At 43.7% G+C, this 13,011-nt stretch overlaps 1 protein-coding gene across 9 annotated transcripts in view; it reads left to right on the top strand.

Moving 5' to 3' along the window:
• LOC142183210 (oocyte zinc finger protein XlCOF8.4-like) overlaps positions 1-12,844 on the top strand; it is a 106,435-nt gene extending 93,591 nt beyond the window's left edge. For 4 of the 9 annotated variants that reach the window (XM_075258183.1, XM_075258182.1, XM_075258185.1 and 1 more), the window contains 7 exons: positions 4,851-4,974; positions 5,086-5,223; positions 5,645-5,715; positions 6,953-7,064; positions 10,478-10,747; positions 11,467-11,623; positions 11,708-12,843. In XM_075258183.1, the coding sequence (XP_075114284.1) occupies positions 4,851-4,974; positions 5,086-5,223; positions 5,645-5,715; positions 6,953-7,064; positions 10,478-10,747; positions 11,467-11,623; positions 11,708-12,608 (1,773 nt within the window). In that variant the 3' untranslated portion in view covers positions 12,609-12,843. Of the gene's footprint in view, positions 1-3,000; positions 3,321-3,642; positions 3,663-4,850; positions 4,975-5,085; positions 5,224-5,644; positions 5,716-6,952; positions 7,065-10,477; positions 10,748-11,466; positions 11,624-11,707 lie in introns of those variants that run through there. The other 5 variants (XM_075258191.1, XM_075258190.1, XM_075258188.1 and 2 more) reach the window with 5 other exon arrangements.
• The last annotated feature ends 167 nt before the right edge of the window (positions 12,845-13,011 follow it).

Below are 13,011 nucleotides of genomic sequence, written 5' to 3'. Positions count from 1 at the left end.
ACTACGGTGCTCGCCATATCAGAAATATTTTTAGACTTTGGGTATTTTTTGGACACAGAGATGTCTGTTTTTTTATTTATATTTGTGATCTAGAGAAAGGATATGATTTGGAAAAAGTTGCAGAGCATTATCGTACAAACTACCCTGCGTCCTGGAGGGGTTAAGCTGCTCTCCTCCTTGTCTGTATATCTACATGTAGTTTCTTGTCTATAGTTCCCTCACACACAGAAGCTCCCTGATTCACAGTGTAAAGGTAAGTTCCCATGGAGTTTTTTGGTCAGGATTTTGAGGCCGTATCCGCCTCAAAATCCTGACCTAAAAGACGGCTCCCATTGAAATCAATGGGAGCCGGTTTGTTCCAGCTCCTGGAAAAAGAAGCGAGATGCTCATTCTTCAGGTCGTTTCGCCTCGCGATTCAGCCTGAAGACACTCCCGACTAGGTCCATTCATTGGGCCTAATCCAGAGCGGAGTGCGGGACTGGATGCCGGTGCAGTGCATGGGCATTCCGTCGCGGCTACCCGTATTTTGGACCAGAACCTGAGGCGGCCTCCTTGCCCTCACACAGTAGTATTAGCAGTAAGGTATATGTACTTTCCAGTAGTTTCCTCATCTCACTACCCATGTAGAAAGTAACTCAGCCAAAGGTCGAGAAAAAAAATATATTTATATTAATAAGGTTTATTACAAAGTTGTTGTTTTATATTCACCTGCACTTTTTATTTTGTAAATGTTGTTTTATAATTGGAGAAGTGTTCAGGGATAAAGGATATCTGGGGAAAGTTCTCAACATGACTCTAGACAACAGGTTGAGAGACTTGTTGATCTAGAATAATAATAATATATTTTATTTATAAAGCGCCAACATATTCCACAGCACTGTACAAAATGTAGAGTTCAACTACAGACAAAAAAGATACATTACAAAGAAATAGTCACTTCACACAATGGGACTGAGAAATAGTAAACTGATAAAAATGTAATTATATGTGTAACTGGGGACCATGAAAAAGTGAAATCCTAAAGTGGTATTGTGGGATGCTACAAAAAGATCATTACTAGAGATGAGCGAACGGCGTCCTATTGAATTGGTATCAGGATATCAAGCTGTTTGAGATATTCGATTCCAATTGAACACCATGTGGCAAACGCTCTAAAAATTCGTATCCTCTCCCACCTTCCCTGGTGCTTTTTTTGCACCAATAACTGTGCAGGGGAGGTGGGACAGGAACTACGACAACGGAGGCATCGAAAAAAACTCTGAAAAAGTAATTGGCTGGCTAAATCAGGTGACCTCTATTTTATACGAATGGTAGATTTCAGATTCGTATGATATGAGACTGTGAACTATGTGACTGTGAGACAGGGATAGATGTACAGGCAGGGTTAGCTAGGGATTAGCTTTATTTAGGTGGGAATGTTACACAGCTCTTTGGGGCTCTATCTCGTGGCAGCCCATTATATGCTAGTCGGGATCCCTGTCAGCTTGTGTTATGTGGGAGCTTACTTTCTCATAGGAATGCATTGACCAGTGTTGATTGGCTGAATGCTGTACAGTGTACAGCATTCGGCCAATAAACGTTGGTTTTGCCGGAGGAGGCGGAGTCTAAGATCAGTCAACAGCAGTCTCCATTGTGGTCCAATCTCAGATGTAGCAGTGTTGAGCGCACAGCTCGGCTACACCTGAGATGTAGCAGAGCTGTGTCAACTCTGCTATACCTGAGATCGGACCACAATGGAGACTGCTGTGGACCGATCTTAGACTCTGCCTCCTTACAGACGAGCCTCCGGCAGAACCAGTGTTGATTGGCCGAATGCTGTACACTGTATGGCATTTGGCCAATCAACGCTGGTCAATGCATTCCTATGGGAAAAAGTCAGCTCCCGCATTATTAGTGGCGTAATACAGGGGCTTGGCCGTGTTAGATGCCCCCAGACATGCTTCCCCTGCTGTTCCAGTTGCATTCCAGAGGTGTTAGCATCATTTCCTGGGGTGTCATAGTGGACTTGGTGACTCTCCTGAATCGAATAGTGGGTTCCCCTGAAACAAAGTTTTTTTTTACCGATAGACTATAATGGAATTCGATATTCGTTCGAATAGTCGAATATTGAGGGGCTAACAAAACGAATATCGAATATTTCTCTGTTCGCTCTTCTCTGATCATTACCTTAAACAGTCGGAACAAGACCCCAGATAACATTTAGGAAGAATACCTGCCTGCAGGACAGACTGATTAGAAGCCACTTGACACCAACTGAGGGACTCCATGCATGGCTAACCAGAGGGATGTGTGGCACTTTCAAGTGTGGCTCTGCCCGTATGTCCACCTATTCGTGTCCAAACCTATACGTGTCCAAATTCTTTTCAAGTACATTGGGCTTTTTGCATTGGGAATTCATTAATTGTATCACAAGGTTGATATGTCTTGTGACGTGTCTTTGCCCCTTGAGCGTATGAGCAAAAGAAAAAGGGAATTTCCACAACGTCACTTTGGAGACCATGGTAGTGGTATAAGTTACACTGGAGGGGCATTGATCAGGCCTCTTGTACTTTCTTCTTCTAATCTTTTCAGTTTACATGATATGCACAAGGGCTATGTGTTACAGAACTAAACGCGTCTTTTTTTTTCCAACTATGCTATCAAGTTCAATCGGAGGATGGGAAAAGACATGATATTCTATACAGTTCCTTAACCATAAATGTCATTTTGCCCAAATAGGCATCTAATCCCTTTTGGTAGAATTTTTAATTTTGGAAGCCCCTGTCCTGGAATAAGGAGAGCAGAGGAGGTAACAAACTATGCCACACACTGTTCTCAGCAGGCCATCCAAATCCTTCACCCCTCCGTGCCACTGACATGACGGGAGCTGTAGTCCACCCCACCATGAAGAACCACCCCCTGAACTACAACTCCCATAAGGCACCGAAGCATAACAAACAATCGTCCAATCACATACGCCGAACTGCTCAACCCGGAAGTGACGCGTGCCATGAGTGAGGTGAAAGGTGAAGAGGCGGAAGTAAAGGGAAGACATTGAGGAGACGGGCAGTAGGTATTCTATTTCTGACAAGCACATATGCTGATCGGCCTGGTCCGTACCATGTTGTCCGCGCACACAGGTGGAGCAGGCAGTGTAGTAGTGATAAAGAATGTAAATGGGGAGAGCTGATGTGTGTTTGCAGTGGGGAGCGCTGTATATAACGGTATTTAGTTGGAGTGCATTTCCCCACTGTTGTTTATTGAGGACGGATGCGGTGGTCTCCACCCTGTGGCTCTCTGGCTGCTGTTAAACTACAACTCCCAGCATGCAAGTGCCACAGGTTGGCCACCAACCACTTCCCTACTGAATAGAGTCCACCATAGGATGGCCTAGCACAGGGTTCAGCAGTCCAGATGCTGTAAAACTACAACTCCCAGCATGATCTAGTCACTTCTAAGGAATCCCAAGAAGAGCAGAACAAGTAGGCATGATGGGATTTGTAGAATTTGTCATTCCCACCATGGTCACAGAATCTTCTGAGATGCACCGGAATTATTAAGGAGTTACTGGCCCCTAATGCATATGCATGCTTCATACTTAGGATAGATCAGTACTAGAATTGGGTTTTGGAATCCCACACAGATCTGCAGCCTCAGGACACTGGAAAATACTGTAGTGGATGGTGAGTAGGAACATCTCCATTCCTATCTAATCTGCAGCCACGTCCACTCTATAAGGGTACGTTCACACAGAGTTTTTTGGTCAGGGTTTGAGGCCGTATCCACCTCAAAATCCTAACCAAAAAGATGGCTCCCATGTTCCAGGAGCCATTTCTTTCTTTCTTCGCGGCCACCCGGTTTTTGGATCACCGCCTCAGGTCCCGATCCAAAAAACTCAGTGTGAACTTACCCTAATGGTGGTGCCAGGAAGCTTGAATAAGGGCAGAGCTGCTTCTGGAGGCTGCCAAAACAGCTATATGCAGTCCTGGTATCATATCCCCCTCTCAAATGAAATACTGATGACTAATCCTATGGGTCATAAGTATAAAACATGCATTAAAGGGTACCTGAGTTTTCATGAAAACTATAAATATGTGCAGGGTCTTGCTGGGCAGTCTGTTCTATGACATATAAGCCTTCATACATGATGTCCTGTCAGTATTTCTGCTGTTAATAATTAAACTATGAATGAAACACATTTTACATTTCTGAGGCAGTGGGTTTGTACAATATGAAGCAGGCTGCCCCCTCCCGCATCCATGGCTGATAATGTTCTGCCATTCTACCAGGAGCAACTATAGAACTGCAAACAAATAGCGAAAAGCCCAAGTGATAAAACAATCTAGGAGATCCGGAAACACTGAACTGCAAATACATACAAGAAAACAGATACAATACAAGAATAAACCTGTGTATGAGCAGAGGCAGTAAAGCTGCTGCTGTCTGTGAATAATATCCAAGCTGTAATCACACAAGTAGACTTTTCTTACATTCTAAGGCTTGGTTCACACTTGTGCTGGGCTCCGTTGTTCGGAGACTATAATGGGGTCTGCCATTTTTATACTGAAACTGGTGGAGAGAAGTCTTCAGTGCAGGACTTATCAGCAGAGACTCTCATGCAGATGTCATCCTAGCCTTAGCTGTGAAATTTGCAGAATCCTTAGTCTTTTGCACACATCAACAATTTGCGGACATGTCTGTGCAGGCTATGAGCAGAATCGGACACCCCCCTCCCCCTTGTCCATTTACTGTGTGAAGGGAGGCACATCTCACGCCAGCAGTGGAATTGATTAAGACTGGAATAGGAAACGTCAGTCTTAATAAATTCCCCCAATGTGTCTGGATAGTGACTGTATCATTGTGTGTGTCAGGTTCCTATAAGGTGTCAGGATGTCACTGTATACTTCTCCATGGAGGAGTGGGAGTATTTAGAAGGACACAGGGATCTGTACAAGGATGTCATGATGGAGGACCACAAGCCCCTCACATCACCAAGTAAGAGAGTTCTTTTATTGACTGTAAATGGGGAGAGATTGGTTTGGGGAGCCCCTAGATATCATCTTCCTATTACATAAGTTTTCAGAACCAATGTGTGGTTTTCTACAGATAGACCCAGTAAGAGGAATCAATCAAAGAGTCGAAAACCAGAGGGAAACCACCATGCCTCGCGATCATCTCGGAATCGCCCGATAAGGAGAGGCAATGTTTCACCAAACAGTAAAGACATGCTGTATATAGAACCAGGTAATGCAGTATATTGGTTATTTTATTATTTAGTATAAAGGTCAGATCCAATGTAAAGTAAGTTAGACAGTCTGTGATCACAGTGAATTAGATTACATGATAAAGGGTCTATTATTAATCTCAACATCACCTGAAATGCTGACCATCTGGTGTATGGGGCGTCACTACTCTCCTCAGCAGAAGGTATCTGGGAATGAAGGATCGGGCATGTCGCATTTCAACATGTGTGATCCTTTGTTGTCATGAGAAGTAAGCTGCAGCTTATGTCTTTCTCATTTTAACAACACATGCCCACATTTACAATGCAAGTATGAGGGGACTAAAAGAACAACCTTTGGCCAGCGTTCCATTTCATTCTTATGTATTGTGATTTTATTTGTGTTTATTAACTTTCTGAAGCTAAAAATATGTTGTTTTCCAGATCAGTCCAGTGAGAGATGCTCAAGTCCTCCTTATTTCCAAGAAGATCACAGCATCCAAGAGATCAACCAGGTTGATAGAATCGGGAGCCTTGTTACAAATTAAAAATTCACTTAAAGGGGCTGTCCAGGATAAATGGAAATCCCTACATTAATCTAAACTCCTTCCCCCCTCCTAATCAAAAATGTATATTTACTCATATCCCTGGGGTGGTCATGGGACATAATCCACCCCATTATACTTACCTATCTTCTTCCTTCCAGGATTCTTCCTGGTGTACGGCTCCTCCTCCTTCTGTGATGTCTGCCCGTGCTATAGACCTAGTGCTGATCTGCACAGCCGATAATCCTCCTCTCCTGCAAAGGCGTGGGAGCAGCATCAGAGACAGCTACAGAGCAGTGCTAGGTCTATAGCAGTCTGAAAAGAAGGACGGACATCCCGCAGGAGGAAGACTGGAAGGAAAATAGGTAAGTATATAATGGGGGCGGCGGTTGAGCTGAGTAGGTAAGGAAGGGCTAGTAGTTGTGAGCGGGATAGCTAGAGAGACAGAGAGTGAGTGTATGGGAGGGAAAGAGGAATGGGGGGGAGTGAAGAGAGAGGGAGCTAGCATGGAAGTTGCATAGCAGGAAGCTGAACCTAAAAAACAAATGCTGAAGATACCAGGAGCTCCCAGAGACGCCCAGAAACACTACTAAAGGTATTTGGATGCATTTATTAACCTCTTAATAGCACTAACACTTTTTTTTAAAAAAACCAAACATTTTTTGCCTGGAAAGCCCCTTTAAAACGGTCGTCCAACAAACACTTATCCACAGAAAATTGGATGTGTCTGTTCTCTGGGAGTCCAATTGTTGGTGCCCTCATATATTTTGAGATGAGGATTCCTCATGAATGAAGTGGATGTTGAGTATATGTAAAGCCTCTCCAGTTCTGACGGGCTGCGAAAAGAAAGCAGTCCAAGCAGATGTACCTTTTAGCTACAAGAATTCCAGGATAGTATGAGATATATAGCCAAGGTACCCAATATTTTGTATTAGTGATCAGTAGTAATTGAGTGTAGACAGATTGAACGTGGAAATATAAGATATAGCCTCATAAATGTATTATAATGTATATTTGTATATACTGCTGTTCTATATAAAAGTATTTAGGACTTGTCTTCAATATTGTTAATCTGAATGTGATATTGTAGCCAGGAGTCACAAAGTTGGGAGTTTCATACCATGTGTGTTTCCTGGGGGCCAAGAATATAGATATTGATTGCTATGTATAACTGGGCGGTGACTTTATTTTTTTTCATTATTTTTAGAGTGAACATTTTGGTGATTTTGAGATTATTGTTAAGGAAGAGGTGAAAGAAGAGAAGGAGGTGATAGTTGTGACCATTGAAGAGGAAGAGGTTCCCAAAAATATCAGCCCAGGTAAAAGCCACCGAGAACACATTACATGTCCTGTAGATTTAGGGCTCGTTCACACGGGGCAAGAAAGGGCAGATTTTGGTGCTGAATCCACGTCAGAATCTGCCCCCTAATAATAGAGGTCTATGTAGACCGCTAGCATGTTGCCTCTCACAGAAAAAAAAGAAGCGAGCTGCCCTTCCTTCAGGCGGTTTCCGCGGCTGATTCAGCCCCGGCGTCCGCCTCGTGACACCACCCTCCGGACTAGACCCATTCATTTTGGCCTAATCCAGAGCGGGAAGCCGCGACAGTCGTTGCAGGTGCATTTTGTCCCTATTCTGACGCGGCTTCCTGCGTCACAATTAGGACCATAATACGCCATAACGTGCCCCATGTGAACTAGCTCTTAGTCCGTTTTGTTACTTTACGCTGTCAATACACTGGGGCATGTAAATCAATATTTTCTTTTAGACAGTTCAAAGTTAGACTAAACAGTTTTGCACTAATTCACACGGGAAAGGGAGGGAGGCAGGGGGGGGGGGGCAGATTTTGGCACCGAGAGTGACATGGGGAGCCGCGTCACTCTTGGGTCAAAACCCGCCTGTCGCGGCTTTCCCCTCTGGAGTAGGCTCAGATGAATGGGCTGACTCCGGAGGTTGCTGCTGCCAGGCGGACACCGCAGCTCAATGAGCCACAGAATCCGCCTGAAGAAAGGGCAGCTCGCTTCTTTTTTCTGTGAGCGGCAACATGCCAGCGGAAAACAGAATGCTAGCGGTCTCCATAGACCACCATTGTGAGGGGGCGAATTATGATGTGGATTACGCGCCATAATCCACCCCCTCTGTGCCCATGTGAATGGGCCCTTAGGCTCCATGTAGCAGATTTTGATGCATTTTCTTGAGCAAAGCCCAGGAGTAGTTGCAAATGAAATGAGAAATATATAGGAAGCTCTTGTTTGTCACCCATCTGCTCAATCCACTCCTGAGTGTAGCTAAAAAAACAAACAAACAAAACACCTTTTCCTGCAGCATGAGGCCTTAGCCTTGACCCTTTCCATGCCATGGACATCCTGCCAGGGAGGAACTTTAGTAGCCAAGGACATATGTAGTATGTCCTTGCTACTAATTCCAATTTCTCAGGATTCATAAGTGCTATCAAGAAGATCTTACATTCAAATTAAAGATGAGAATTCAAGATAGTCAAACCTGCAGATCTAAATCCCTGACAGCATTTTTAACAAGTAATCGCTCCAGCAGTGACATAACTAGGAATGGCTGGGCCATGACATACAGTATATAGGGAAAGAAAATGGTTTGTACTCAGCCCACTCGCAGAAAACTCTGAGATGTAATGCACCACTCCAGATCGTTCTTGGCTCTGCACGGATATTAAACCCTTTCAGCTTCGGGTGTGTATAGATCATCCAAGAAATAAAAGAAATCCAGCAGAGCGTCCTGGTAAAACTTAGCGTTTAATCTTCATTAATCATAAAACATCCAAGCCTACATGACAGACGGCAGTAAGCCCAGCTGACGCGTTTCGGAATACCTCCATAATCATAGCCTGGGCCGCGAGCAGGAGCGGGGATTGGTAAGTAAATAGGGCAGGTAACGGCATATTAACAAAAAAACCCATCAGGGGCCCACCAGGTCCCCTAATGTCCCGCGCCCTGTGGCAGCCACTACCGCAGCTACCCCAGTAGTTACGCCACTCCAGATCTGTAAGGGCTATCAAAATGATGAGGATTTTACCTCCAGACTCAGTCAGAATCTCAGGGCAGTGTGAAGGGGATGAGCTGCAAATGCATAGAACATGAAAAAACATCATTGTCAGTGTATCAGAACTATAGTTTTCCTCTATGATTTTCACACAGAAAGGTAATGGCCTAATGCCTTGTGTATCTTAGGGTATGTTCACGCAGAGGTTTTTGCAATTTAAGCAGATTCTGTAGCAGTTTTTTTTTCCCCAGTTAAGTCACGTTGCTTTCTATTTTCACATATGCAATCCCATAGGTTCTCGCCGGGAATAACAATACTGCAAATTCACATAACCTTATTGAAGATGAAAAAAATGGTTCAATCTTACCGCTTTGATGGTCATGCAGCAAGAGACAGGATGACACACACGGACTAACAGACCCACTGTGCCACTGCCGTGAGTCTAGTTATGAACAAGACTTTAGTTTGTGATCCCTAGTTCCAGGCACCACTGTGCTGGTTTCATAGGTCATCCCTTCTCTGGCATGAACGTGCCTGTGAGGTTATTTTAACTGATTATTGTTATGTATGTCAGTGTAGTCAGGTCCCCTGATGATGGGTGTTGACACACCCTGAAACGCAGCATAGGGACTGTTCGTTAATGTGAATTAGGTTCAGCTTGGGACTGCTCTTGTTAGGGCGGGAGTCATTTCACGGGGATTGAGGGACACCTAGGGATAGCTAGGGTCTGTTAGTCCGTGTGTGTCATCCTGTCTCTTGCTGCATGACCATCAAAGCGGTAAGATTGAACCATTTTTTTCATCTTCAATAAGGTTATGTGAATTTGCAGTATTGTTATTCGCGGCGTGAACCTATGGGATTGCATATGTATGAATCATAACTAATTGATTATATGTGTTCAATGTGTGTGTGTTCAATATGTGTTATAGTCCATGGTGGCTGTGCATTAGCTGGCCAATTTTATAATGCAGTATGGTGAAGATGCCTCCTTGCATTTTTTAGGGGTTCAAAATAAATGTTAAGTTTTATAATTTGTGCATCAGTGCTTGAATGTTATTTGACAAATCTGATGTTGATAGAGTGACTGCTGTTTTGGATTCATTGCAGGCTCCAGTGCTTTTTCTGCTTTCTATTTTCCTCTAACATCAGGCAGATTCTGCCTTGAAAAACCCATTGAAATCAATGGGAGCTGGAAAAAACATGATGCGGTTAGAAGGCCATCCTTTGTGATATCTCCAGCACTGGGGTGCATACAATGAGAGCTGACAGTGCGCCCAATTCAGCACAATATTAGCTTTGTAGCATTATGTAATACCGCACATCTCTGAAGAAATGAAATGGCCTCTTTTAAGAGCAAATTTCTGTTCCTTCTGATTTTATGTGTATACAGGTGATATGAATGATCTCTGCACACGCTGAACTCTTATTTTTATGAGGTTTGGTGCAAATAACTTTTTTTTTTACACTTTTAGCAATTAATATAAATTCATTTGCAGATAAAGTTTAAGTTTTATTTCTACATCCCAAAAGTGTGAAAACTGTCCTGACTACCAGAGGTGCTGTGCTGTATTTGGAAGGTTCTCAATATGAAATTAGTGGTAGGCATTGTATCATTTCACATCGCCACATTGAGCCTGTAGACGTTGGAGAGAATATACATACATGTGATAAATATATAATATATATATTTTTATGGTTTTTTTTTGTTTTTTTTTTTAGTGCCTCGGCGGCGCCACAGGAACAGGAAACAAGCAGTCAGCCTTCCTATTTGTTTCATAGACAGTCAGTCGGCAAAGATGCCACGTCTCAGGAGGATGGAGCTAAAAGTTAAGGAGCTCATTTGTGCAGTTAAAAATCATCCTGAGCTCTGGGACCCCTCCAATCGTGGGTACAGTGATCGGCAGAAGAAGACGTCGGCATGGTCATCTGTGTGCCGCCATCTGTACCCAGAGTGGGATGACCTTGATAACAGAGACAAAGGGATCCTTGGTAAGTGTCTATTAACCCTGTAGCCCTGCAGTTTTGTAACATGCAAAGTTGCATCTACTTAAAGGGGCTTTCCAGAATTGTAATATTGATGACCTCTTCTTTGGGTACATCATCAATATCAGATTGGTGGTGGTCCGATGCAAGAGACAACCATGATCAGCTGTTTGAAAGGTAGTACCAAGAAAAGTGTAGGGTTGTGCTTAGTATTGCAGCTCAGCCTCATTGGCTTAAATGAGAACTGAGCTGCAAAGAAACCACTTGACGTCAAAGTCTGTAAACCGGTACTCACCCGATTTCTGCTGCTGCTTCGAGCTGCTGATCTTTAGGGGTCCCTTGTATCAAACCCTCACCAATCAGATATTGGTGACCTATCATAAGGTTAGAGCATTTAATATTTAACTTCTGACTTTAAGGTGTATAGTACATTAATCCATATATCCAACACACATTATAGAGACAGTTGGCCCCTCAAATCAGTGGCTTCAGCCAACCATTATGTGACTCATTCTAGAATCTAATGAGTCCTACAACTTTAGATTATATTCATGACACTGAGTTGAGATTGGGGCCCCAATGCACCCGTTTTTTTCCACAAATCAGGTCAGCGGAAACAGTCTTTAAAAAAACGGTTATGCCGCACAGCTGTTGAACATGGTCATCGGAATAAAGTGTTTGACAGTTAGTAAGTATTCCTAATGGTGAGCTAATATTCTTTGTAGATAATGATGTTCGGAGGAGGTGGCGCAGCGCTCGTGATCAGTTCCGTAGAGAAATTGTGCAGCGAGAGTTTCAGAGTGGGTTCGCTCCCCCCAGCAAGAAACCATACATCTATCTGGAAGAACTAATGTTTCTGATGCCTGTCTTGGATCTTCGACCGTAGGTTTCATTCTCATCAAACTTTTTTTTTTTGCTTTTGGCTGTAAACTCTGATGGAGGTAATTTTGTTTCTCAATATTGTAGAGCGATTCCTAATGGAACAGATACAGATGTCCAAGAACATCACCTGGGGGAGTCTGAGCTGGAAGTGCCAACAGCAACACCGGCAGGAGGGGCATCAGACCCTAGTGATGGAGGCAGGTCATTGTGTTCTGAAGAGCCACCCACTACCAGCACTGCCACATCTGTCTCCCAACGAGTTTTGCCACCTCAGGTCAAAGTTAGGAAGGACAAAAAGACGATCTGTACCTCAGTTAGCGCAGACACGATTGAGAGCCAGGTTCTGGCCTACTTACAAAATAATATGGAGGAAGACTCAGAGGACGCATTTGTACGTAGCCTGGGAACTTATATCCGAAAAGTCCCAGAGCAATGGAGGCTGTGGCTGCGATCTGGTATTCAGACCCTCATTGAGGCCTGTATTCCTCCCAATGATCCTGAGAAGGTCCTTGGTTTACTAGACCAAGTGAAGCTGGCCCGTCCTCCTAGTACAGCACCTATGGATATAGAATTTGTGACCCCATTGACTTCTTATCAATCACCAAATCAGCTCCAGTATGGCCTCTCAACTTCTTCTCACTCCTCTCCCACTTCATACCCCCCTCAGTCCCCTCCATGCGCTTCACATTCTTTTCCTCGACTTGCCTCATACCATTCACATACATCTTCAAGTTATACCCAGGACTCTCCCTCTCAACCCAGTTATGCCTTCCATCCCCATCGAGAAGCCAGATGTCATGCACCTTGTCCCTCTAGTCTCACCTATAACACCACATTATCGTCTTCTAACATTCCTCCCTCCTCTTCTAGATCTGACCATGTCCCCATGTCCACGCCTCCATCTTGCCTTACTTCTTACGATACCATGTCCATTTCTCCACCCACTCACTCCTCTTATACCATGTCACGGCCTCAGTCACAGTAGTCCCTTATCCATTAAGCTTCACATGCCTATTCTATGATCTTATGAAATGTAGTTTTTAGTTTTTAAGAGGAAAAAAAACCCATTAGAGATCCATATGTTTTTAGGTTATATTTTTATATAAATATACATTTCTTTTAATCTTACCTTGGGTTGTGTTGCGTGTGAAAAAGATGCAAGGCTAGTAGTAATGTGAAAATGTTACGTGTTTACCCTACTACATACATGGCAGCATACACCTAGTCATAGTCTCCACTCCTCTGGGTGTACCTGAGGGCTCGTTCGCACGGGGCGGATTTTGATGCTGAATCCACTTCAGAATCCGCCTCCTCACAATAGAGGTCTATATAGACCGTTAGCTTACTTTTTTCTGTGAGTAGCATGTTCCCACTCACAGAAAAAAAGA

The sequence above is a fragment of the Leptodactylus fuscus genome, chromosome 10 (genome assembly GCF_031893055.1).
Source record: "Leptodactylus fuscus isolate aLepFus1 chromosome 10, aLepFus1.hap2, whole genome shotgun sequence".
NCBI classification, from domain to species: Eukaryota; Metazoa; Chordata; class Amphibia; order Anura; family Leptodactylidae; genus Leptodactylus; species Leptodactylus fuscus.
Note: the sequence above shows the minus strand (reverse complement) of the source record. Positions and strands in the feature narration are given on the sequence as shown.